The sequence below is a fragment of the Drosophila busckii genome, chromosome X, assembly GCF_011750605.1.
Source record: "Drosophila busckii strain San Diego stock center, stock number 13000-0081.31 chromosome X, ASM1175060v1, whole genome shotgun sequence".
Classification (NCBI taxonomy): domain Eukaryota; kingdom Metazoa; phylum Arthropoda; class Insecta; order Diptera; family Drosophilidae; genus Drosophila; species Drosophila busckii.
Genome location: NC_046608.1, coordinates 6003182 through 6029161, shown reverse-complemented (window position 1 = coordinate 6029161; position 25980 = coordinate 6003182). Strand labels below are relative to the sequence as shown.

The following is a 25980-nucleotide window of genomic DNA, read 5'->3' as shown; positions in this document are numbered from 1 at the left end:
AAGTACAAAGTGGATCTAAAAAGCTTATATATAAAAATATATAAATATGAACATATTTGCATGCTGAGCTCAGCTATGGACTTGATTTTAATATCGTCTATGTCTGTCAACAGCAAAGCAAAAAAATCAAAAGCGTGCAAAAATAAAACAACTAATGATAAATAAATAAACTAAAAAGAACAAGAACACACGCACACATATAAAAATACATTTCTGCACGGCTGCGGGTGGATTTTATAGTTTTTGCTTTAGCTCAAAAAAAAAAGAAAACGCTGAGATCTGCATTAAATGCATAAATATATATGTATGTATATAGGTAAATATTAAAACGGTCAGAGATCTGTAAATTGAGCGTTGCGACACGAACTGATGATGCATTCATCTGTTGCAATTATTTGGCAATTATTACTCACTTAATGCAAACAAAATGCTGAACTTGTAATTTATATATCGTATGTATGTTACATATGTTTTTACTCTTTGACTTTTTGTTGGTTAAAGTTGACAACTACAGCTTTGCATGGTCAATAACAATTTACGAAAAAAGAAAAGTCAACTGTAACTGTGCTTAGTACTCCCATGTAGAAAAGTATAATTCCAATTTTAGCAACAAATACAATAAAAAAAAGGTGGAAAATGTGTCGACCCCCTTATTTACATACAGTGGCTCACAGTTGATTATATAAATAAATTATATACACTTGAAGAACATTTAATTTTAAATGTAAACCATAGACATTTAATAAATAAATAAAAAAAATTAATTAATATTAAGCTTTCTTTTGCGTTTTGAGTTAACAGTTCATAGTAAATATATAAAAACTATTAATTAATATACATCAGACTGTGAGCCACTGCTTGGGCAGCTACTATTGGCAGCTACTGTTGCACATACGTATGACCGTATTGTAATTTATAGTTTAAATGCAGTTATAATAACTTGCATGCAGTTATTGATTTGCTAATCGCAATTAGCATGCGGACCCATCTCCAGCTGTAGCTTATGGTGGGGACTGGGGTCTGGGCCTGGTATGTGGCATCCATTTAAAAACAATTGAGCAGATAACGAGCGGCGATAAGCAAAAGCAACCGTAGCGTGGTTGCATGCATGGAATCCACAAAGTGACGACGGGCATTTAGTTAGTTAGAGCTGGCTATGGCTGTGATAAAAGTATTCATTCGCTTGTAGGGTGCAGCCATGTTGGGCACAGAATCGCTGCAGACGGTTTATAACATGAGCATGATGTATGCCATGGTATGGACCATCAATAGACACTATGCAAGCGACTCCTCCAATCCGCTAACGATTGCACAGTTCGCCACTTGGGAGACGAGTCGCAGCTATCACAATGATTTGATCGATGCAGCACTGCAGCTGGCGTCTGGCGCGGCACGCATCAAGTTTCTAACGGAGGGCGAGCGCCTGGACGAGAGTCATGCCGATGAAGAGCCGGAGCCAGCGCCGCTCAGCGGTCTCAATGGTCGCGATACGGCCATCTGGCTGCTGGACAGCCTGCGCGCCTACAAGCGTCTAGAGCGGCATCTGCTGCTCCCACGCAGCTGGTACAAGCGCAATGGCTTCTACTGCATTGTGTACACCGGAGCGGAGCGCGGCCGCATCCAGACCATCAAGGAGATCTTTCGCCGCCTTCTGGACATCTATGTGATCAATGTGAATGTGTTTCTAGTGGAGCGTCTCAATGGCACCGTCCAGGTGTTCAACTACTATCCCTACCAGCCGCATCGCTGTCAGTCGCACCAGCCCGTGCACTATGCCACGTTCGAGGGCAGCTTGGGCACAGATCCGACGCTCCACGCGCCGTACAGGTGGCGCTTCTTCGACACCAAGCTGGACGACATGCATGGCTGTGAGCTGATCACCGTCACCTTCGAGCATCGTCCCTTCGTCATGATTGACCGCAGTCCAACTGAGCTGACCGATGGCGAACGCTTGCACGGTATTGAGGGCATGATTTTTCGTCTGATGGCCGAGCGCATGAATTTCACCATCAAGCTGATCGAGCAGGTCGATCACGATCGCGGCGTTGTGCTTCCCAATGGCACCACAACGGGAGCCATGAGCAAGGTAAGCTGAGTGCACCCAATTTCAAGATACGCTTTGTGAGTTTTATGTGGTATATTAAATATGCGTATATTAAAGTTGGCTATGCCTGAATTCAATTTCATCCATCTATTTGTTTGCAGATTGTTGAATCTTAAATCAAATACGCCCAACTTTGGTGCACGCTTTTAACTCTGTGGTGGCTTTTGTTTAAGTTGGAACGTTGGTATTTCTTTTGAGTTTCATCATGCTCTATCCAATACAACCAAATTTGACATACACTCTGCGAGTATATGTTGGTCTGTTGTTGACAAAATCCAACACATCCAACTTTAATATACGCTTTGTTAGTCCGTGGTACAGAACAACTTGACTATTTACTGTTAGTCTAACAATTCTTGCTGTTTGCAGATTAGACATTTTAAATTGGAGCACACACAACTTTGACACACGCTTAGTACACTTTGTGAGTATGATGTTGCATTCATTACAGTCCAGGCAACAGTTGGATTGAATTTGAATTTGAATTTGTCTCTCTCTCTCTGTAGATTGTTATATAATCTGTTGAGCAAAGTGTATCTTATAGTTGATATATTGCACTGTGCTTGATTTCATACTCACGCTTCTCTTTGCTTGCTTGCAGATTGTTGGGGGCAGCGCCAACATAACCTTCGCCTGCTTTATGTACAACAAGGAACGCTCGGAGAACATGTTGCCCAGCATTTCGTACACCAGCTTTCCGATAGTGCTGTGCGTGCCCGGAGGGCAGCCAATGTCGCCGCTGCAGCGGCTCATTAATCCTCTGGGCGACAAGACCTGGATGTGCTTGCTCATCTGCTTGGCTCTGGGCTTTGGCATTATTGCCGCGATGCGATTGTATGGAACGCGTCGTCAGCGCGACTTTGTGCTAGGCGAGAGCAATCGAGTGGCCTGCCTGGTGTTCTGGATGACGCTGCTGGGCGGACTCCATATGCAGCCGCCGCGTCGCAACTTTGCGCGCTATCTGTTGACGCTGTGGCTGCTGCTCGCGCTGGTGCTGCGCGCCGCCTACACGGGCGAGATGTATCTGCTGCTGCAGGACGGACGCGTGCGTGAGCCACTGACAACGCTGGCCGAAGTGCTGGCCAAGCAGTATATGTTCCATCTGATACCAGCGATGCAGCCCTTGTTCCGCGATCTGCTGCCCGTCATGCACTACAAGCTGGAGGACTTCTATGAGCGTTCGCTGGTGAGGCTGCGCGACGACGAACATGCCCAGATAGTGGTGCCGCTGATTGAGCCCAGCGTGGCCATCTTCAACCTGAACTCGGGAGTGGAGCGACCGGGCTTAACTGTCCTGCCCCAGCCGCTGGTCACAGCTCCGCTTACGATCTACATGCGTCCGCATTCGTTTCTGAAGCAGCGCATGGACTCGCTGATTATCAATATGATGTCGTCCGGTCTGGTCCAGCGCTATCGCCACATGTATCTGGACCGCATCGAGTTCCCAGGCAGACGCAAGCGCAGCAAGGAGCCAACCAAGCTCAGCCTTTGGCAACTGGGCGGCGTCCTTGCCAGTTATCTCATGTTGCTGCTGCTCGCCACTCTCATCTTTCTGCTGGAGATTGCCGCCGCTGCGCCAGAGCGACGGCGTCTTAGGCGCCTCATGGATGCCGCCAACCGTTACGTAGCCTAAATTAACCAAAAATCACACGCAATGTTTTATTTCAACTTTTAAATGTCACAATCAAATTGGTTATAGATTAGATTCTGTGAAATCAAAATGTGTGTTATATTCTAGTCTATTCTATTAAATTATTTATTCTAATACTAAGGCATACAATAGTTCAGTAAGCTTCATTCTTATTAGTGCAGATGAAAAATCAAACTTTGTTACTTAAATAAAAATTTAAAAACAACTTTGCTCACCATAAATGTTAATTTACTCATTTACTCTTTTTTGTTTATGGTCGACGAAAATAAACAAATAAATAAATGTGTTAAAATGTGCCCCTTTGGGAAATTCAATAATGAGAAACATACAATGTTTTATAATAGGAAATAGATTTCCTTAAAATATAAATTTTGTACTCAATAATGTTTGATTTGAGCATAAGAAATTATATTAGCTCATTGTTTTGAACTTCAATTTCATTGATGGGAATCTGTTATTCGGACCTGGTACATAAAAATGTATACAGGGTATTGAAAGTTAGTCGAATTAGATTCGACATGCATAGCAGGCGTAAGCACCTTAAAGTATACTATATATTATTGCTACCTATCTAAGTAGCTAAAAGATCTAGAAACTCCAAGCTCAGTATGTGAGTCGGTGTATGCCTACGATTATCGATTTTATTTTAAGCATTTTTATATCTACCCTCTACCACAATTTAAGAAGAATTGTAGCAATCACAGCTTTTAGATTATCAGGTTCATATAGGGATTTCCAATGAGGAGGGATTTCCAACTTGATGCTCAAACTAAACAATTTGTCTTTACCAGTACCAGGTCTCGTCATGTCGGTTGCGTCCGACTTACCGCATTTTAATTCAATATGAAATAAAATCAAAGAAACAGTTAATGAAATTTAAGGATAAAGTCAACACTCTGTTAATTTGAAAATTGAAAAATGTGATTCGAACTTTGCATTAGATTAGACTTTGAAAGAGGCGAGCTAGCCAACGCAGGCGGTGCCACTGACTGAGGCACTCCAGAGCAAAGATGGCAATGGTGATGGACTCGGCGATGAGCAGACAGTTGAGCGTGGCATGAATGAAACGCTTGGACTCGTTGGATCTGTCGGCATGGGCGGCCTTGCGACGGGCGGCGCGACTTAGGGCAGCCGTGGTGGGCGGCAGGGTGCGCCAGTTGATGCGCTTGGAGAGCTTTTGGGTGATGCCAAAGGAGCGCAGATCGAAGAGCAGAGTGTCGAGCAGGGGCGCCAGGTAGGAGCCAGCTGGCAGGTATATGCAATTCATGCTGTCCAGCACCTTCTTGGCGATCCTGACAAACTCCAGGCGCTGCTTTACATGCTTGGTGAGATGATAGGCGAGAAAGGCGTTGCTGGAGAAGGCGCCAATGCGGCTGCCCCTGGGTGTGAGCAGCAGGTGCTCGAAAACATCTACCGGCTGGCCAGGCACAATCGCAGTGTGCGCATTGAGCAGCGGCAGCGTCTCGGTCATGCGGTGAGTGGCATGATCGGTGATGAAGCTGTAGCCCTCGCGCAGCGCCTGCTCCAGATCCAGCGGCAATGGCCGCCTCGGCGCATTGTGCACAAACTCAAAGATGGAGCTCTCGTAGCTCAAGCAGAGCAGAAACACCAACAGATGCCAGCCCAGACGCAGTGGCGCAGGCAGAGATGCAGCCGCCTGGCGTCCAAGACAAAGCCGCAGCAGCAGACGCAGCAGATAGAGGCCGAGCAGCAGCAGCCAGGTGTAGCCATCGAAGGGGAACAGCATGATCTGGTAGCTGCTATACGACTCCGCCTTGCGCAGCACCAGCACGTACTCCATTTGCATATAGGGCACCGTGCTGGCCAGAAACTTGCGTCGCGCCGGCGTGCAGGCAGCGCTGCCCAGCGTCAAGTTGGCGCGACGTTCGCGCAGCATCTTATAGGCGCCGGTGAAGCTGCCGTTCATGTAGGTGGAGCCGCCCAGCAGCGTGGGCGGCTCGTTGTCCACCAGCGCCAGACTGAAGTTGAGCTTGTGCGCCAACACCTTAAGCAGATCCGCATCCAAGCCCTCGAGTTGCGCGCTCCCAGGCAACAACTCCACATAGGGCGGTATGTGCCAAACAATCACATGCAAGGGACAGCCCTGCAGGTTGTGCAGCTTCACTGGATACAGCTCCGGCGCACGCAGCGGCACGCGCATCGGCGTTGAGGCAGCGCAGCGTGCGCCCGCCCTGCCCGTCGCCCTGTAGGGCCAGAAGCTGTAGGCCTTCACTCCACCTCCAAGGTCTGGCACCCATAATAGCAGCACATCAATATTGTAGAGCACCTGCTGCAGATAATCGAATATTCTGCTCATCTCCAGCTGCGCATTGGACACCACGCCCGGCAGCAGCACAATGAGATACTTGTGCCTGGACTTGGAGGTCACAGTCGACACTTTGACGTCCGCTGCTTGCAACTGCACCAGACTCTGCACGAATATGAGCAGCAACTGCAGCCGCCGTCCTAGTGCTACCACCAAATGTTGCGCCACCACAGTGGGCACTACAGCAGCATCTGTCGCTGCTTGTGGCAGCCACAAGTCCAGCACATCCCGCACCAATTGCTGTTGTTCCGCTGGCAGCTGCTCGCCATAGCTGCTGCTAATGAATACGCTGGCATTGTGTGCCGCACAGGTGCGTCTTATGATCAGCTGCAGTGCCTCACTGAGTTTTCCCACCACAACGTTGGTTTCATCGACTTCACTAGGCCACAGCAGCAGAGCGGCCAAATGTGGCGCCACCAGTAGCAATAGCAGCAGCAGCAGTGCTTGCATTTCCTTGAAGTAACTGAACAAATGTTGCGCACTGTCTATTTTATGCATTGATTCGCTTGCGACCCAGGAGAGCAAAAATTGATTAAAATTTATTAAAAGCATTCAAGCCACAACAGAGTCGATGCCAATCTAGATACAGCTGCCTGTTTCTAGTTTCATTTCCAATCAACACACAGCCGACAGCATGGGACCCAGTACAAAATCATTGAAGAAAAATAACCAACTAAATGGACAAAGGTTTTGTTAAGCTTGGCTCAGAAATTTCGATCATATTTAATCACTCAGTTGCAAATTTTAGTACCTTATCTGCGATTATTATTACTCACTCAGTTTATCAAGCTGGCACCTTTGGGGGGCACCTTTTTGTAATTTGTTATGCACATTATCCTTAGAACGACTGTTAGATTTTCGTGACTTTGTTGGTGATTTCATCTTCAATTCACCAATGTTTGCTTGAGTAATTCAAACCAGGGTTTCAGAGCTTTAAGAGCAAGAAACAATCCAGCTGGTTGTTGGAGAATTAGCTAGTAATTTGTTATGAATAGGAGACTGGCTATGACATCCCCATGGTAATCTCACCAATATTTTCTATGGGCACAGCTGGTGAAAGAAGATGCAAAATAAATTAATTTTAATTACTCACTAAAATTGTTGCTTGGTATACTAATGGTTATATATTTAAATATATAGAAAGTAACACTTTATACGCCAGTATTTAGTATTTAATCGATTTATAGATTAGATGCGTTCATATCAAGTTATATCATGTCAATTATAGTTTAAGAAAAACTCATGAAATCTAGATCTAATTGGATATTTATTACAATCTCTGGTTTTAATTACAGTTAAAAATAATAAAACTGGCAATTCTCTTAACAAATAATGGTTAATTAAAAAAAAATAATGCCAGTCAGGCTAATTTAAAGCTTAGCATATAAGACGCCATGAACATGACATACATAAATTTTCATTTATAGCTTTGGCTGTTACCATTTGATTTAAACGCTTAATCCATAAATAAATTTTGAATGCTATAACGTATCAACGAATCTGTGTTCATTACTTAAACTAATTGCTGCTTACACGACCCAACATAATTTGCGGTTAGCCTACCAACCAACCAACCACCCTACCACCCTCGCCCTCACCCACACCCACACCCACACCATGAACAAACAGCTCTGCACACGTGTGAAACGTATGTGCGTGACAGCTATTTGTTGTCAGTCAGGACTGTGCATGAGACGCATAACCATAAATTAACACCATCATTACACACACCAATACACACACACACTAACGCACACATACACATATGCATATATGTACATGTAAGTCCCTAGTGTCAGAGTCGCCCAGTTAAAAGCTAACTTGTGGTGGCATCCCCAGCAATTGCTTGAGCTTGAAACATGGTTACCTTCACAACTAATAAGCGTACTGAGTATTTTTACTAACCTAACGACTCTAGCTCCAACGCCAACGCCAACGCTAACGACGACGCCAATGCCGACAGAGCAAAACACAATAGAACGTGGACGAGCGCGCAATAAATTTAATAGCTTAATCACTTGCATAGTCATAGTCAAGGGCGCGTCTATCCAATTACAGCAACAAAATCACTTGCAATATATACTGAGTGCTAAAAATCCTTAATTCAGTAAAAACTACGCCAATCAATTGTTTGTTTACTAATTTGCTAACAAGTACTGCTTGGCATTATCGATAACAGCAAATGCTCACGAGTGCACACGACTTCGATAACAGTGATCAGTGAACAGCGATAGTTTTGCAGCTTTGTCGCTTACACCCAATTACGTTTAAATTAAAAAAAAAATTAAAAAGCAAGCCATCGCTGCAGCATGGCATAGCGCAGTGAAAGGAGTTCCAGGACAAATATAAGCGTACCCAAGCTGAGGCCGGATGCCATGAGCATGAACATGGCACTTAACTCCTGCAGACTAAAAAGTCGATACGAGCGATCTTCCCGTACGGGTGTAAGGCTAAGCTCCAGATTGGCCCAATAGCTGAGAAGTCCGACGGATTGCATCAGCATGATCTGCTCGTTGAGTTCATCAATCAGAAAGGAGTGCTTGCTCAAGTAAATGCTCAGCTGCATTTTTATCAGATCCTGCGGCATGGTCTTGTAGAAAATCCCCGTCCGGGCAGCACGCGTATTTGGATCGCTGAGTGCGCGTTTGATGGTCCGCTTGTTGTACGTGAAGAGCACGTCTAAGGTGGTGACCACCACAAGGCGTCTATTGCGCTTGCTGGCCAATGTGGCAGCCAGCTGCTCCAGCGCGTTCGCCTCGGTTTTGTTGCCGTCCAGTGTGATCATTGTCAACTGCTCCATGGCGGGAATTTCGGCGAGTACCTCACGCATTTTGACTGTGGTCAGCAGCGTATAGTTTTGCTCCACCAGATGCTCAAAGGACTGCGGCAGCGGCTTCAATTGATGCGTGCGTATCAAATGATACAACATGCCCTGGTATATGGTGCGTATGAGCAATGAGAACACTATGACAACCATGCAAAAAAAACGACGCGAGTTGGACTGCGACACGGACAGTGGCACGTTCATGGACACCATGGGCATGCCCACAAGTATAAGATGCATATTGAGCCAGTGGACGGGCCGAAAAAAATCACTGGGCAACAGTCGCTTCAAGCTCAGCTTGAGCAGAGCACAGAAGGCCAGCAAGCCGGCAATGGCAAACCAAATAATCGCTGGATACGGATACAGCATTATGTCCCAGGAGCCAAGCTCAAAGCTGACGTCCGGCACACCAAAGCCCACATTGAGTTGCGCATAGCTATGCGTCGAGGTGGTGAGCAGACGTCGCACCACCGTTTGACGCAAGCCTCCCACACAAAGCTCCGCATGACGTGTTTGTAGCTACAAATATGCAAGGATCAGAGTTGGAAGTTGACTGTGGCTGGCACTTACCATCTGTATGGCACGATCGGGCAGACTGCTGAGCGTTCCGTTTGGCGGCTGGCGTACATCAAAACTGGTGTTCAGACGCTGCGCAATGGTCAACAGCAAACGACCCTCAAGGCCGCCCACAATGCGAGCATGGGATTGGGAGTCGGCGTCTGAGTCAGAGTCAGCGCCAAGCAGCCGCATGAACGGCGGCTTCTGCCAGATTGCCGCACGCAGTGGACAGCCGTAGAAGTTGAGCAGCTTGCGCGGAAAGAGCAGCGGCTGCTCCATGGAGCTGCCATTGTAGCTATTAATCAGCTGCGGCGTCATATCGTCGCAGCCCTGCGGTCCATAGGGCATATACGTATAGAGTTTGATTGCGCCGCCCGCTGTTTGCACCTGAATGTTGCAATTGATGAGCTGATGGCGCCAGCAGTGGCGGAAGATGCGACGCATCTCGCTCATCAGCAGATGATCGCGCGCCTGCAGGAATATATAATAGTACTCGTTGTGGTTGTAGTCACGCGTATGCGACTCCACATCGATCTCGGCGAACGCCGCATAGGAGTCCGTGAATATCATATTGTAGTGCCGGCTGCCAGCCACATAGCGCTCCCTGGGCGTGCTGTCCTGCTGTATGGTGACCACCTGGAGCGGCGCAATGCCCCAGTTACGAAACAACACGCTCATCATTTGATTGTAAAAGTTGCATGTGTGATTGTTGCGGCAGCAGAGCGTCAACACCAGCGATGAGGTCAGGCTCATGATGTGCGTGTGCACCACATGCAACAAAGCGCCCGCCACAAACTCGTTGATCTGGTTCATCTGCAGCCCGGACTGCTCCTGGTACGTGTGCAGCAGCTGCGTTATGTTCATGCCGAGCGCGCTTGGATACTGTCGTTCCATCGATTTGCATTAGCCACTGCCACTCCTTGCGGCAACAAGTATTTTGTGAGGTTTCATTTCATTTATTTGCTTACGTTCCAGAGTTATTGTTAATGATGTCCACGCAAGGGGTTCACTGGAGTGTCATTTGACTTTTAAGTCAACAACATGTCAATCATGAGCAGCAAAGTTTTCTCATTTGCCACAGCCACAGTGGGCACTGGCTTGCAAAGCCTCCACGGGTCGTGACTCAATGACTTATTAAATAAACTTATTTTCAATGACAGAAGAACCTACTTTTATATATCCCCTTATCTATTATGAAAGCAATTCACTTCTAACATTAATAATTATATTTTTCTGTAATAATTACAGATTTCATCTATGTAGTATTTACTGTACGAATTTATTGATTCAAAAGTTGTTACCTTTTATTCTTCATGTAAATAATTACAAGAAGCAATTAATAATCATAAAGTAATATTGCTCTCCTTATAAGTTCCAGTGCATTCTTTCATTAAACGAGCAAGACAAAGTGCAGAATATAAAATGCAATATACGCATGTACATATAATATAAATATATGAGCCTCAACAATAATTAATTAAAGAAAAGTTTACTTCTCATTATTATGTGGATAGAGTCCACAAATGTGTTATGCGCATGGAGTTGAACTAAAGCATTTATTGATTAGTAATCAAACAGGTTGTGGTCAATTGATTAGGTGGTTGCTACTCACCCAATTATTTCAGCCCACGCCTGTGCAGGCGGTGCAGCAGGAGCTCGGTGAGCAGGACTAGTGCAGCGAGCACGTGAAGGGCGGCAATCAACTTGAAGATGCCACTCAAGTGTATTAGGCCAATGCCGCTTTCCGGCTGCACCATGTGTGTGCTATGCCTGCGGCTGCCAATTTGCTGCTCTGCGAGGGCGGCGCGTTGCCAGGCGACCAGAAAGCCGTGGTCATCGAGCTGCCGTATGACGGTGCTGAATTGTTCGGAGAAATAGGAATGCTTGGGCATATACATTGTCAGCTGCTGTAGATTGATATACTGTGGTATGCTATAGTAGCGCTGTTGGCGCTTGTTGGCAATCAAATAGGCTGTGGCCACGTCCAGCACTGTGGCGGCGAAGACGCGCGTGCCATTCAGCAGCTGCAATTGGTCCATGACGTCCCAATCGCTGCCAGAGTCACTGATTATAAAGCTACTATTGCGCTGTGTCAGTTGTGGCATTTCTCGCAACTCCAGCAGTGTGTTGAAGGAGCAGAGCAGACGAAAGCTTTTGTCCAGCAAATCCTCCATAGAGCTGGGCACACCCTCGAACAGCTGCAGACGTATAAAGTGAAATAGCAAGGACTGATAGGCAATGCGCAGCGGCAGGCTGCCATAGAGCCAGTGGGCGTAGATAATACGCTGCAGCCAGGAGCGGGGCAAGCGCCACACAGTCACGCCCAGCAACAGCTCCAGCACCTGCGCAGCGCTCCAGCGCCAGCGCCACATGTAGATGCCGAGATGCAGACACACGGCCAGCAAGAGTAATTGCCAAACGCAGGACTGAAAGGGAAACGTCAGATGGCCCAAGTAGTCTGGATGATAGAGATTGCGCTCCAGTGTCCCCACCAGCGGTGCATAGTAATGGCTCACTGTGGAGGTCAGCATAGCGTCCCTTATTACTGTTCTGCGAAAGCAGCCAATGCTTAGATTGGCAAGTTGATTAGCAAGCTGCAAAGGCAAAAGATTAGCATTGAACATCGCATGGAATGGAAGAATTTCTTTATGGCAATGCTTACTATATCCGTTGGCTTATGAGCGCTGCGGTTGCTGTTGCTCGAGCTCAGCTGCTGAGTGGAGGTGTACACCACTCGCTCCACAATGTTAAAGTTCATTAGCTCCGCTAAGTGCTGCACCAACGTCACCTCAAAGCCGCTGCTGGACTGCCACCCATTGGGGCTCAGATTCACAAAGGGCGGCATGTGCCAGAGCAACACGGTTAGTGGACAGCCGTGCAGCTGGCGCAGTTTGTTTGGAAACATGCGCGAATTTAGCCAGCGCTCTCCATCATAGACGTTCACCAGCACCGGTTGCGTGGAGCGACAATCCGTCGCCGTATATGGAAAGTAGGTGTAGATTAGCACCTCGGCCTGCCCCGTTTGCACCATGACATTGCAATGCAGCCAGTAATAGTGCAAGCAATGCTGGAAGATCAGCTGCATTTCATGTTGATGCCAGCAGTCGCGCGTCTGCAGAAATATAAAATAATACTCGGCATCATTGTGGTCAATATTGTCCACTGTCAAGTTCGCCGAACTGCAAGAGGACACACACATACACTAAGGCGCCGACAGTTGAAGACAAATGATTAACTTACAGAAATGATTCGTAGGAGTCTACTAGTAGTAGATTACAGAATTTGCGACCACCTACGTGGTCAGACAATTGCGCCACTCGCAGCAACAGCACGGCCAAGTTACTCCAGGTGCTCACTAGATTGATGAGCACAAGTTCGAACCAGTTGTTAATGACTTGATCAGGTGCCATTAGAGTGATTACTAAGGTGGCACTCAGCTCGGCAAATACATCTTGTATAACGTGACGCAGTGCGCTGACCACTTTCAGGTTTGTCTCCTCCATTTGGACACCAATAAGCCTACTCTGCTCATAGTTGGTTAGAAGTTGGCTGTGGTTTACTGTCTGCATGCCTCGAACGTTCTATTTGCGGCCACAAGAGCTCCTGGTATTTAAATGGCAAATGACTTAGGAGTTCGTATGCTGATAAGATCATATGCGCTTGTGTTTGTCCAAAGGCTAATTAATGATTTTACAATGCGTTAATTAAGAGTAAATAGTTGCTTCGACTGTTTGTTCTCAACATGATTTAATCTTAACAGCAGTGCAATTAAAGAGTTAATTATATTCAACAGTTTAATGACGAGTAAACAATAAGCGATTATACTATTTAAATTTTCTAATGGTGCTGCGCTTTAACAGCTGAAATTTAAATGAGGGCGTTTTGCAGCACCAACGATTTGTATCGGCAGTTAAGAAAATTGTTTCGATAGCTTTTAAGCAGATATTCGATAGCATTGTTTTTATTACAAGTGCGCAGTTTTCAACACTATTATAAGAAAACAAGAAACCAACTTCAAAAGTGGATAAAAGGATAAATAGATCCAATAGCAAAAGGTAACTAGACGAAAGCGATTCCAATTGGTAAAATAAAGTATTGTTATCCATTTGGAAAATTGTATTTTATAGGCATAAGCGTTCATAAACAAACCAAAGCAAATGTAAACAGCTATGTACATACATACATACAAACATTCGTATGTATGTATGTATTAGTTGTATATTTGTACAATTATTTATCTTATCGCAACGTCATCGAACGGACCCGTCTTGTCGTCTACTTTCAGCTCACATAACCACTTCCTACCAAGGCTCGTGCACACTACAATTGTCACCTTACAATGCTGAAAATAGCAGCTGAAGGAATAGCTCCACGACTGGCCGCTTGTTGCTTGATCACGCACAGCGCCCAGAGCAGCTGTCAACGCTTGGCGCCCCAGGCAGCCAAAGCGACGCAAAAGTACCTGACACAATCACAAGCCCGCTACAAGAAGTTGGTCATCAAGGATCACTACGAGTTCGATCAGAAGGTGAATATTGCATTAGCTAAGATATAAAATTATGCAATGCCCTTGGCATGCGGCTCTGCAACTAGTTGTATGGCGTACGTGAGCAAAATCCGGCCGTAAACTATGACGCATGCGGCTAGAAAATTTTGGTTATTGTAAACGACCAATCTGATGCTCTATGCTCTGGCAACATAAGCTATTTAGCAAATGCTAAGCATAGAGAATCTAAAGAGCATTAGCAAATCAGCTTCAAAAAGTTGTTTTATTTTTGATGCCTGCCCGTGTATGCAAATGATGAGCAGGCAGGCAGCTTAGCAAGTTGGCATTGAGGGCATCTAAATAGTCGGCTAATTGATAAGTTTTGTATGCATTCCTTTGCAGGTCATTAACAGCGACAATCCGGTGATTGTGAACTTTCATGCCGAGTGGTGTGATCCCTGTAAAATACTCACGCCCAAAATGCTCGAGCTGCTGGAGAACTCCAACGAAATCGATTTGGCTGTCATCGATGTGGAGACGAATTTGGATTTAGTTGAAACATTTGAAGTAAAAGCCGTGCCCGCTGTGCTCGCCTTTCGCAATGGCGTTGTTGTAGACAAGTTCATTGGCCTGGTGGACGCCAACAGCATAGAGACGCTCATTGATAAACTGAAGCGCAAGCAACAACAAAAGCAGTAGCTGCATATCAAACTGCAAAAATACAGCTAGAGATATTATTGTTCTTCGTCAGGGGCCTTAAGAATTTAAATGGTGCCAAGCACTCAATATCGGGGCAGGGCAGAGGTGCTAAATACTGATTTGAATTATTTATATGATTAAGCAATGCTCAATAAAAAACAAATTGTACAAGAAACTGCCGGACAGCAAATGATGTAAATGTTATGGAAATTTGAAATTACTCTTAAAACTAACCAACGTATCAGGTCAAGAATTGGGAACTATTTAAATGAATTTAGTAAAAACAACAAGAGCAACTGATTGGTATTGTATTGTATATATGTTGGTATATGTAAATTTTATTTCGTTACTGTTAGCATTGCGTAAAGAATAAGAAATCCAAACAAATCAAAACAAAATCGTACGCATGCCATGGATACTGAGCTTTGCTAGATGCCATATTCAAAAGATTATACTACAGTTTATAATTTTGTTTATAGTATTTGTCGGACCTTGGGCCTGCATTAAAGGCGTTTGTGGCTCTAGGATTGGCGATTAACAGTTCCACTTGAAATTTGAAATACATACAATTAAAATAGCAATAATATATGTTTTATATATATATATACGTAGGTAATATAGTATGTATCTAATAATTAAAAGGGCATTCAACACATAAAATGACATAAAATGGATAAAGCGTCTAACTTGTTGCTTTTCTTTTTGTTTTTGTTTTTGTTAAACTAATGGATATATGTATATCAACGGCTTACGAATAATAAAATAACCCAGCCGCTGCCACTGACACTGACATTGTCGAGCAGCAGGGCTAGGATTACGTGGTTTATAACAATATGAAGCTTAAGAATTCCGAATGCAATCACAAAGTACTTCAGTATAGGTATACTCTATGTTTTATATGTCTGTATGAAATAATGTATATATTTTTATCATTCGGCTTAACGAAATTTTGGTAAGGCTAGCTTAGCGCGCCAGCTGTATGATGAGTGCGGCACACATCTCGAAGAACTCCATGGTGTGGTGGCCAGTTGGCTGCAGTGGCATCACGCCGCTGGCGCTTAGGGGCGGCGGCGTTAGGCTCTCCATGATGACATCATCGCCCTGTTCCACCTCGTCGTTGGTCAATGACTTGAAGTCAAGCAGATAGCTCTTGGTGTCCACTTGATACAGCTGCAGCGACATCTTCGAAAACTTGCCCGTCTTTATGTTCTGCCGCCGCACACGCACATGGTACGGATTGATGATCTTCCACTCATAGTTGAGCGCCTTCATGGCACGATATACCTCCAGCATGATGTCATTCGGCTTGCTCTGCGATCTTATGCCCAGATGCCATTTTGCGCGCTTGATGGGCGTGCCACCGCGTGGCGCCTTCTCCGGAAAAGCGGCGCCGCCTGTATTCTGCACCGACATCGCCAACTGACGCTCACGCATGGGTGCAATGCGCTCCGGGTGCGGTCTTATGCCGCTGCCAGCGCCCACACTGCCGGGTGTACCATTGTGTACGGGCGTGGCGGTGCCCGAACTGGCCGCCGTGCCGCCAGCAATTATTGTGACCTGTGGCTCTGCCCCGCTGGTGCGAGGCTCATGTGGTGAGTGCGTCAATGTGGACGTAGGCGGCGGTGAGCCGGCAACAAAGAAATTGTTGATTTCGCTTATCTGCGTGGCGGCATCGTCCGCAAAGCGTTTGTTGTCAATTATCAAATGATAGGCAATGGCCAGCTGATCGTGAGGATCACCGCTCAGCAGTGAATTGTGCACTTCGGACTCTTTGACGCCAAACTTGGTGCAGACCTCGGACACGGCATACGTATCGATGACATTCGAGTCCTGCTCGATGGACGATGGAAACAGATAGGCGGGCAGATCCTTTTGGAACCACTCGTGCTTCTTGATCTCCTCGATGGTGGCACGCTTGAGCGGATCCACTTGCAGCATTTGGCACACCAAGTTGACCACCTGCTTATTAAGGTACTCCGGTATGGGAAAGATGCCGGATTTGATTTTGCGAAATAGCGATGGCACATGCTCATCGTCAAACGGCAACGTGCCGCAGAGCAGGGCGTACAAAATGACGCCACATGACCAAATATCCACCTCGGGGCCCGCATACAGTTTGCCCGAGATAACCTCCGGCGCCGCATAGTTTGGTGAGCCGCACGAGGTGCGCAAGAACTCGCCATCGAGCATCATGTTGGACAGTCCAAAGTCAGCGATCTTCACATGCATGTTATGATCCAGCAACAGGTTCTCAGGCTTCAAATCACGATGTACGATCATATGCCGATGGCAGTAGTCCACGCCCGATATAATCTGTTGAAAGAAGCGCCGGGCCTGATGCTCCTGCAGCTTGCCGTGCTTCACAATATAGTCAAACAATTCGCCACCGCTCACATATTCCATAATCATAAAAATATCCGAGGGCGTTGAGATGACCTACAAGAGCGAGAGAGAAAATAGAGTTCAGATAAATGGATAATACTGTATTTTATTCATTAGATAACTCTTCATCAGAACAATGAACTCAAATTGTGATCGCAGTAAGTTCAGTTGACCCACAAATATCTTTCCCATTTTAGCCCCAAACTATCGCATGCGTCATACAAAATTATTAACAATTCTTAATTGTTTTCAAGCACATGTCAAATACATTGTAGTTCTAATAACAAATATGTAACCAAATATGCATTGACAAATAAATTTGGCATTTGTTTATGTAACTTCTCTGGTTGCATACGGCTTAAATGATTGCGGGTACGTTAGCTGGAAGCGCCGTATGCATTGCATACATATGTTTGGCTTATATTACTATTATTATTATTATTTTTAATTGTTGTTGTTTACCTGGTAGAGCTTGATGATGTGCGGATGCCGAAAGAGTTTGAGATTTTGTATCTCACGACGTATCTTGCCTACGACATCGAGACTCTTGATCTTCTGCCTGTTGAGTATCTTGACAGCGACCTTAAGGCGCGTGATCTGATGTTCGCCAATCTTGACTTTGCCAAATGTACCCGTTCCGAGTGTGGCACCAAGCAAATAATGGCCAATCTTCACTAGCGGCTGACCGTTGGCATTGCAATTGGCAGCCGCTTCAGCGGCAGCAGATCTCGACGGCATTATCAGCTGTTCCACTTGCAGTCAACTGACGAAATCGGCTGATATTTGTTTCAATTGATAGTCTTGTTCTCGAATCGAAAGTGGAATTAAAGATCGAGAATTGAATGAATTGAGAACTGTGTGAATCAGTTAGTGGGGGCTCTAGCGCGCCACGATATCTGCGCGCTATTGCCTCAAAACGATCTCCCCCCGCCCCAATCCGCCCGGCAGACACACACTCACGCTCTTACTCTGCCTGGCTATGTGTGTGTGTGCCTGTGTGTGTCTGTGTTTGCGTATGTGTATGTGTGTGGGAAGGTCGCTGATTATTTATTGCGTATTCCGTATTCTGTTTCAAGGCATAAGCAAATAACTGAACGCCTCACTGTCTGCTGTTTACAGCTCCAGCTGCTTGGATTGCACGCACACCACCCGGATTAAATAAAGCACACCACAGTTGAGTCCAGCGATTGGTACAGCACTTGTAAATAAATCACGATTGGTGTCGTATTTGTCGTCCTGATATTGTTTTTCATCTGTTTTAGGTTTCTTTATTTTTGCGCTAATTGTCATTGGAACGTGCTGGTATTTTTCCACACTCGGTATTTTCCAATGGCTCAACAGTGTGACCCTATTGCAAAAATGCATACACTGTTAAAATAACATGCTGTTAATAAACTGTCAATGTTATGTTAAATTTCGCGCTCACTTTAATATTTGAAATTAGGTTAGCAAGATTACCAAACACCAGGTACTTCAAGCTTAATTGAAAACTCATTTTCTTTGATTTTTTGTTGGTTTGAAACTCATTTATTACATTTACTTATAGTAGTATTCAGTTTGACACAATTTATTTGTATAAATACATTCACATTCATTTGTATTTATTACTGATAAAAATATTTGCTTGGCATTGTTTCACACTCGAAATTAGTAGGAAGTGTTCTCATCCATAGTGTGTACATATTAGTTTATATGTGAATGTGTGTGTATATACATTGTATTGTATAAGTTCAGCACGTATACATCATTATTGTATTATATACATCAATATTACAAAAGTTTTGTATGCGATACACACGGGAACAATAATTGCTCCAAAATGTTTGCTAGTTTTATTGAAAAATAGTGTCCTAATTATTATTATCTGTTACACTTAGATTTACAAATACTTGGAGTATATGCAAATACAATTAGCTTAATAACTAAGTTTCATTTTGAGTTTGATGGTTGACTGTAGCAGATCATTCTCTCTCTGTCTCTTTCTCTTTGTCAATCGCACACTATATCTGTTTCACTTGTGTAAAATTCTACCATAGTTCCTTCTCAGTTACATTTATTAGGTGTAAGCTCGCTATTTCACCTGCATATTCACATCTCTTTCCTCTTGCATCTCGGACAAATTCTATGTACAACTTTCAATAGTTTGCCAACTAACAAAATAAACAGGTAGCTATCGCAATTTTTACTTTCCACATTGTTAGTTTTAACATTTTAATTTTTACATTTGCTTAAAATGAGTGTTGCAAAAAAAATGGCTTAGTTTTTACAAGACTATTAGACTAGTGTGTGTGTGTGTGTGTTTGTTTTTATAAAATCATTTCGTTTATCAAAAGGTTTTGTATATGAAACGTTTTGTGGTCTTTGCTGCAAGGAAAGCTGTAGAAGAGCAGTGTGTTGCAAATATTTATAAGTTTCGCTTAAAGTCACAGACTTTATAAAAGCACAATTACAATCATTTGTTAATATTATTGTTTAATTTTAATTTCTTTTGGTTTCTTGTATACATTCAGTTTGTATATAACTACATACATGTATGTTTACATCAATTTCCAAACTTAAAAGCAAACGATCTACGCATTCCTTATGCGTACTACGTTTTTGTTATAAAAAATTGATCAGTTTGAAGTATGAACAATTTGTTGTCTTCGCTTTAATTATTACATAACATATACATATATTCATATATTAATAATTATGTTTTGTTGCTTTTGCCTGTCTATACAAATTCATTTAAGTGGAGTGTGTGTTTGATGTGTTCCTAAGCATTACAATTATTATAATTATTATTTGTTTCTTTTGTCAGCCATGTTGGAGAAATTCGCTTGTTTTGCTTTTGTTTTTGTAAGTTTTGTAATGTATATCATCATCATCATATAAAATTAAGTATAGTTTGGAACAATTTTCAACACATTTTGTTTTTCTTTTAGCTCATTAGCTGCTTGTCATTCAGGCTTGTGTACTTGCTGCCAATGCTTATTATCAAAAGTTTTGCCACCATTTAACAACGAATCATAATAGTTAACATCCTTATTGGCCATTCGTCTCTGTATATTGTGTATGAATGTGTGTGATTGTTATTTTTTGGCTTGCTTTTTGTCTCTATATAGATAAATATAAATTTTATATCAGCAAGTGTTTTCCCTATGTATGTAAAGTAATTTGGCTGTCTTATGGTTTTCTAAACCAAGAACAACAATAAATAACAACATGTTTAGTCTTCTGTATATTAACTTCTACCTCCTCCGCGCCTATTGTCCTCTCTTTATCATCGACTCTGTCGAGGGTGTTGTGCTCCACGTTGTGCCCGATTTTGTGGCTGAAGTTGTGGCTCAGCTTGTGCCTGCGCTTCAGCTTGCGTCTGTGCTTGGGTTTGTCTATGATATCGCTGCCTGTTGTCTACTTCAGTGACATTTGATCCATAAATGTTGACTAGCTCACCATAAACTGGACCTGGCTCGACATATGCTGCTCCTGGCATGTTATAAACTGCTCCCGGCTCGACATAGACTACACCTGGCACACTATAAACTGGTGCTGGCTCAACATAAACAGCTCCGGGTGAGACATAAGCTGCTCCTGGCACGCTATAAATTGGCGCTGGTGCTGGCTCGACATAAGTTGCGCCTGGCACGTTATAAACTGGTGCTGGCACGCTATAAACTTGCGCTGGTGCTGTCTCGACATAAGTTGCTCCTGGCACGTTATAAACTGCTGGTGATGTCTCGACATAAGTTGCTGGTGGCACGTTATAAACTGGCGCTGGCACGCTATATACTGGAGCTGGTGCTGACACGTTATAAACTGGTGCTGGCTCGACATAAGCTGCTTCTGGCTCGTATGTAACCGGATGAAATATATTCAAAGCATAGACTGGTTCCAAGACAGCAAAATATACTGCTTGCACAAACGGTTGTTGTTGTGGTGGAGCAAACTGTTGCTGCAGCTGGTAGTGTTGCTGCTGGTTGTGTTGCTGCTGCGGATTGTGTTGCAGCTGGCTGTGTTGATGCCGGCTGTGCGGTTTCTGTTTCTCTGGCTTCTGTTTGTCTTGCTCCTGCTTGTCTTGCTCCTGCTTGTCTTGCTCCTTCTTGTCTTGCTGCTGGTTACCACAACCTTTTACACGCTGCAGGTAATGTTCCAAATTAGCCTGTAATCGTTCCCGTTCCCCCAGCTGCTGCTTATAAAGTTCCAGGTTATCTTCTTGCTGATCCTCTTGCTGCTGATTGTCTTGCTCCTGGGAACGTACCAACTCCTGCTGCCAACGTTGCCGCATAAACTTCTTGAAAGGTTGGCGCATCTTCTGCTCAGAAGGTGACGGATGCTCCTGGCCAGAAGACGGTTGCTGCTGCTTCTGCTGCGAAGAATGTCGCGGCTGCTGCTTCTGCTGCGAAGAATATCGTGGCCGCTGCAGCTGCTGCGAATGTTGCAGCTGTTTCAGGTACTGTTTTTGTAGCGGGCAACGTGGCTGCTGCCGGTAACGTTGCTGTTGCTGCGGGTATTGCTGATGTTGCTGCTGGTAATATTCTGGATGTCGCTGCCGATGCCGTTCATAGCGTTGCTGCTGCTGCTCGTGGTATTGCAGGTGTGCCAGGTGTTGCTGTTCTCGCATGAATTGCTGATGTTGACGGTAATGTTGCTGCAGCTGATCATGCAAGTCATGCTGCCGCTGGTATTCTTCCTGTTCTTGTTGTAGTGTTGGTGGCGAGGGCAAATACCGTGCCTGTCCATAATATCGGAAAGCAGGCTGTCGCACTTGATGTAGTGGATTGTCTAGAGTTTGAGGCGTGGTAGCTCTGTATGTCGATTTTGGGATTCTTTCTGTTTCTCCTGTTGCACTTGTGGCCGATGCTGACTTCGGGACTGTTCCTGTTGCACTTCTGGCCGCTGCTGATTTCGGGATTGCTCCTGTTGCACTTTTTGCTGACGCTGTTGTGTTTGGTGTTGTTATTGTTGCTATTACAGTGGCTGCGGCCCTGCCAGTTGTGGTGGCCGTTGCTGCTTCTGCTTGAGCTGCACTTATTGTCGTTATTGTTGCTGTTGGTATTGCAGTGTTTGTTGGAGTTGCAGTCACTGCTGGAGGAACTATGCTTGTGGCCATTGCTGTTGCTGGCGCTGTATATATTGCAATGACTGCTGTGGTCATTACGTTCGTGTTAGTGGCTGTGACTGTTGTTGCTGTTGCTGTGGGATTAGTGTATTGGTTGTTGATGCTGCCGTTGCTGTGTTGCTGGTGTTGATCCTTGCCGCCGCCGCCGTTGTTGCTGCTGCTGTTGCCGCTGTTGTGGTTGCTGCCACAGTTCCTACTGCAACTGCATTTTTTCTGACCTCTTGCCTGTGGCTGCTGCCGCCGCCGCTCAGAACTTCTTGCTGATGTGTTGGCGGATGTTGTTGTCGTTGCAGTTGCAGCTGTAACTGGAGCTGCTGTACCTGTAGCTGTTGCAGTTGCAGTTGCATAGGTCGGGGCATTGGCGTAATGGGGATAGGCAATGGCAGCACGAACATTTCACCTATGTGTTGCAGCTAATGTGTAAATTGTGTAAAGAAATTAATTTAAATTTAAATAAATTTCTGTGCATGGTTATATGGATGCGGTTTTTGAGATCGTGTTGTTCTATTTGATCTACCTCTATGTGCCATATTGTATTGATAGCTGCCGCCACCACCGGCTCCGCCACCATGCATCTGTTGTGGCATCCCAACGCCAACACCAATGGCACCGCCGCCACCTCCATGCGCGTGATGATGACTAAACTGCTGCATATGATGTGGTGGTGGCGGCAAACTATGATGATGGTGGTGCTGCTGCTGCTGCTGTTGATGTTGATGGTGGTGATGCTGCTGCTGCAGCTGCTGCTGATGGTGCTGATGATGCAGCTGCTGCGGATGCTGATGGTGAGGCGCCTGTTGCATATGTGGATTCATATGATGTGGCGGCGGCTGCTGCGGCGGCCCTCCCATATGTGGACCGGGAGGACCGCCGGTGATTTGCGACATAAACTGCGCCGCTTTCGCCTTGCCATGCTCCTCAGCCAGTCGTACCCAAATGGGCTGCGAGCCCCCCAAGGGTACTGTGTTGTTAAGCGCTTTGATTGCCTCCTGTGCTTCTTCGCGTTTATTATATCTGTGAAGAAGTTAAGAAGGTGTCCGCATTAAGTATATAGACTGAAGAGCTTATCAATCGATGATTTTTATAGTTGTCATCGATACTATCGGTAGTATCTGATAATTGTTAAATAACTTGTTTTCATTATAACACTTTAAGAACGTTCAATTGAATGCTCACTTTTTAATATTTAATTCAGCATGGTCCGAGGTCCTTGCTAACACTTAAAATTATCGATACTACCGATAGCACTCTTGATTAGGCATTGGCTACTTACCGTACAAAAGCTACGCCCCTCGGCCGACCTGTCAACTTATCTCGCAATATATTTCGTTGAACAATCAGACCGAAGGGCGAAAATATCCGATCCAACTGATCATCGTTGATGTTACGAGATAAGTTGATGACATAGAGGTTAGTGTCCTTGATCGATTGGCCGCCGGGTCGTGCGTACGATACCTGTAAGCAATGTACAGATATATTGAATACATATAGAAATATACAAAAATTATATAGACAATCGACTCATACCTTCAAACGCTTGTTGCGCACATAGAAGCCGTTAAGTTTTGATATTGCCTCCTCGGAATCCACCTCAGAATTGTAGTCAACAAACCCGTAACCAAAGCTGTAGCCGGTCTATAGAAGATATGCAAGGATAACAAGAAAATTTATACATTAGAGAGAGAGCGAGCATAAAGATTTTTCTCTATTGGAAAATTGTGAGTGAAAGCGAGATGCAATGATTGCGTGAAAATTTATAGATTAGAGGGAGAGAGAGTATACAGATTTAGCTCTAGTAGAAAATTGTGAATAAAAGAGATGAATCGATTGCATGAAAATTCATAGATTAGAGGGAGAGCGAGCATAAATCAATTTTTCTTTAGTGGAAAATTGTGTATGTATTACAGTGTGCGACAGAGACAAGCAGTGAGTGCGTCATGTGACTATCTGTCCTGCTTCAACCATTTACAAAAACACTCACCTTGTAATCCCGCATAATTTTGCATGTATTGATGGCGCCGCAACTGCTAAACAATTGGTACAACTCGCGATCCGCCATATCTTGTGGCAAATAATTTACTATTAAGTTTGTGGCGCTGGTGCGATCCTCATTGCCAGTAGCACCAGCGCCTACGACGTTACCCGATGGACAGGGCTTATTTTGTTCTTGTATCGGTGGTTGCACCTCCTGCTGCTGCAGTTGTTGTTGATGTGCGGGGTGGGAGTGGGCATCGTTGTCCTCTGCCGCATCCTGAGCGGACTGTTCTCGTTCTGGCGCATTGCTTTCATTGGTTGTGTTCATACCTGTCTCGTTTGCACGGCCATTTTCAGCATTTGAATTGTTTTCCGCGTCATTATCATTTTCATCGTCGTCGTCATCATCATCATCGTCGTCATCATCATCATCACTACTACTATCACTGCTGTCTCCCTCTTGTTGCTCCTCGTCTGAGGACTGACTGCTTTCATTCTCATTGTGTGGTGCAACATTGGGTTCCTTTTTTTTCAACATATATATATATATATATACATTGAGATAAAGTTAACCTTTTTTCACTTACATTTTCCCCAACGTCTGATGAATCGTCATCATCCTCCTCATATCGCCCTCTTTGTTTTTTACTGTCCGGCTTGGGCATACTGACCTGTGTTTCTGTTCTGCCTTGCACTTGCAATTGGTGTTTGAAGTTTCCCAGCCGTAAGCTGTTGATGAATAGTAGACAGTGAAAATTTAGTTTTTTTTTTCTTTTTCTGCAGCAGACTTTTGCAGCAGAGTTGCAGCACTGCACTTTAGATACGCGTCAATCTTCGCGAGGATTCAAAACGTCACTGACAAGGATTGACGCAATTGCATGCTCATATGTATCTGATTTACGGGCTTTTCAAAGCTTCGGCTGTAGGGGTGACACGGGAGCTCGAGCTCGGCATCCGGGCTCGGACCCTGGCTGAATCAGGTAACGTAAACGAGTACAACAATAAAAACATGTAATGCACCCGTGAAAATAGGAAACCAATGCATACAGCCTTTTCCGCCGAAGTTGAAAACAACGTCAAATTGCACTCGGTGTTTGCCTGCATACATACACACACACTCTCACACGATACGCACACGCACATACCCATATGTATGCATGTATGCGTATGTATAGCTAATTTTAAGTGCGTGTACTGTAGGCTCTTACGGCATGTTGCATATTAAATTAACAAAACAGAGCAACACAACAAACGCTAAATGCTAAAGTAATGTGTGGAAGCACAAGCCTCTGCCGCTCAACAACAATAGCACAGAAAAAAAACTATACCGACACATAAATTGTCATAGTCACACACGTACATACGTACATGAAAAAAAAACGCAACTTGAAAAAGCCGCTGTTGAAAAAGTCCACGAAGATAAGAACGTTGCACACTATTGAATTTACCACAAATTTTCAACAACTTGTTATTTTACTTACTTGGGACTTGATTTTTATTAATTAAAATACAATATATTTTACACCTTCAATCCCGCAAACGCTTTCCAGAGAAATGAGAAATTTTTGTAATTTTTGTCGAGAGCGAAAGAGAAAATGTATATTTGGTCACACTCAGATATATGTATATCGTCGCATAAATCGATAGCGCCTCGACGTTGTATCGAGCAAGTATTTTTTAGGGCTGCAAAATTAGTTAAAACTAAATAAGAAAAATCGATTATGTTTACTATCGCTGAGCGCTAGACGCAATTTATTATTATTTTCAAAATGGAAATAAATAAATGCAATACAAAGGCACTGCAAGCTATAAGACACATTGTCATTGCTTCTACTTGAAACCATGGAGCATACTGTTACATAATGCTTTAGT

The 25980-nt window shown here is 44.4% G+C and overlaps 5 protein-coding genes across 6 annotated transcripts; 2 read left to right on the top strand and 3 right to left on the bottom strand.

Annotated features, from left to right (window-relative positions):
• Positions 1–1005: 1005 nt before the first annotated feature.
• On the top strand, positions 1006–3798 carry LOC108606024. The gene is made up of 2 exons (XM_017995850.1): positions 1006–2086; positions 2706–3798. Exons 1-2 carry the CDS (start codon positions 1199–1201, stop codon positions 3735–3737), a joined length of 1920 nt encoding a protein of 639 aa, XP_017851339.1. The 5' UTR covers positions 1006–1198; the 3' UTR covers positions 3738–3798.
• An 894-nt stretch (positions 3799–4692) lies between these two features.
• Positions 4693–12966, bottom strand: LOC108605377. The gene is made up of 7 exons (XM_033294376.1): positions 12704–12966; positions 12126–12642; positions 11094–12057; positions 10985–11010; positions 9476–10345; positions 8437–9424; positions 4693–6626 (listed from the first exon to the last, which is right to left on the bottom strand). The coding sequence occupies exons 1-7, from the start codon at positions 12964–12966 to the stop codon at positions 4693–4695; spliced, it is 5562 nt and encodes a 1853-aa protein (XP_033150267.1).
• A 477-nt stretch (positions 12967–13443) lies between these two features.
• Positions 13444–14836, top strand: LOC108606936 (thioredoxin, mitochondrial). The gene is made up of 3 exons (XM_017997486.2): positions 13444–13518; positions 13749–13991; positions 14352–14836. The coding sequence occupies exons 2-3, from the start codon at positions 13803–13805 to the stop codon at positions 14646–14648; spliced, it is 486 nt and encodes a 161-aa protein (XP_017852975.1). The 5' UTR covers positions 13444–13518; positions 13749–13802; the 3' UTR covers positions 14649–14836.
• A 423-nt stretch (positions 14837–15259) lies between these two features.
• LOC108606935 (5'-AMP-activated protein kinase catalytic subunit alpha-2) lies at positions 15260–18303 on the bottom strand. Its single transcript, XM_017997485.2, has 2 exons — positions 17493–18303; positions 15260–17084 (listed from the first exon to the last, which is right to left on the bottom strand). The coding sequence occupies exons 1-2, from the start codon at positions 17766–17768 to the stop codon at positions 15612–15614; spliced, it is 1749 nt and encodes a 582-aa protein (XP_017852974.1). The 5' UTR covers positions 17769–18303; the 3' UTR covers positions 15260–15611.
• A 4131-nt stretch (positions 18304–22434) lies between these two features.
• LOC108606751 (sex-lethal homolog) lies at positions 22435–25678 on the bottom strand. 2 transcript variants are annotated; one of them, XM_017997152.2, is made up of 7 exons: positions 25590–25678; positions 24696–24837; positions 24116–24631; positions 23662–23769; positions 23408–23589; positions 22652–23148; positions 22435–22547 (listed from the first exon to the last, which is right to left on the bottom strand). In XM_017997152.2, the coding sequence occupies exons 2-7, from the start codon at positions 24771–24773 to the stop codon at positions 22531–22533; spliced, it is 1398 nt and encodes a 465-aa protein (XP_017852641.1). In that variant the 5' UTR covers positions 24774–24837; positions 25590–25678; the 3' UTR covers positions 22435–22530. The 2 variants fall into 2 exon arrangements, with proteins under 2 accessions (XP_017852641.1, XP_017852640.1); XM_017997151.2 differs by having other exon boundaries at positions 22456–23148.
• Between the last annotated feature and the right edge of the window lie 302 nt (positions 25679–25980).

Excerpts from the sequence above, each read along its gene's own strand:
- LOC108606024 (XM_017995850.1), top strand. The coding sequence starts at position 1,199 with ATGTTGGGCACAGAATCGCTGCAGACGGTTTATAACATGAGCATGATG. Across the intron at positions 2,087-2,705 it reads CAACGGGAGCCATGAGCAAG|ATTGTTGGGGGCAGCGCCAA; the intron begins GTAAGCTGAGTG and ends GCTTGCTTGCAG.
- LOC108605377 (XM_033294376.1), bottom strand. The coding sequence starts at position 12,966 with ATGGAGGAGACAAACCTGAAAGTGGTCAGCGCACTGCGTCACGTTATA. Across the intron at positions 11,011-11,093 it reads GCTGCACCGCCTGCACAGGC|TTCAACTCCATGCGCATAAC; the intron begins GTGGGCTGAAAT and ends TAAATGCTTTAG. Across the intron at positions 6,627-8,436 it reads GGCATCCGGCCTCAGCTTGG|TAATAAATTTTAATCAATTT; the intron begins GTACGCTTATAT and ends CTTGAATGCTTT.
- LOC108606936 (XM_017997486.2), top strand. The coding sequence starts at position 13,803 with ATGCTGAAAATAGCAGCTGAAGGAATAGCTCCACGACTGGCCGCTTGT. Across the intron at positions 13,992-14,351 it reads ACTACGAGTTCGATCAGAAG|GTCATTAACAGCGACAATCC; the intron begins GTGAATATTGCA and ends ATTCCTTTGCAG.
- LOC108606935 (XM_017997485.2), bottom strand. The coding sequence starts at position 17,768 with ATGCCGTCGAGATCTGCTGCCGCTGAAGCGGCTGCCAATTGCAATGCC. Across the intron at positions 17,085-17,492 it reads ACATCATCAAGCTCTACCAG|GTCATCTCAACGCCCTCGGA; the intron begins GTAAACAACAAC and ends TCGCTCTTGTAG.
- LOC108606751 (XM_017997151.2), bottom strand. The coding sequence starts at position 24,773 with ATGCCCAAGCCGGACAGTAAAAAACAAAGAGGGCGATATGAGGAGGAT. Across the intron at positions 23,770-24,115 it reads AAATTATGCGGGATTACAAG|ACCGGCTACAGCTTTGGTTA; the intron begins GTGAGTGTTTTT and ends TATCTTCTATAG. Across the intron at positions 23,590-23,661 it reads TGCGCAACAAGCGTTTGAAG|GTATCGTACGCACGACCCGG; the intron begins GTATGAGTCGAT and ends CATTGCTTACAG.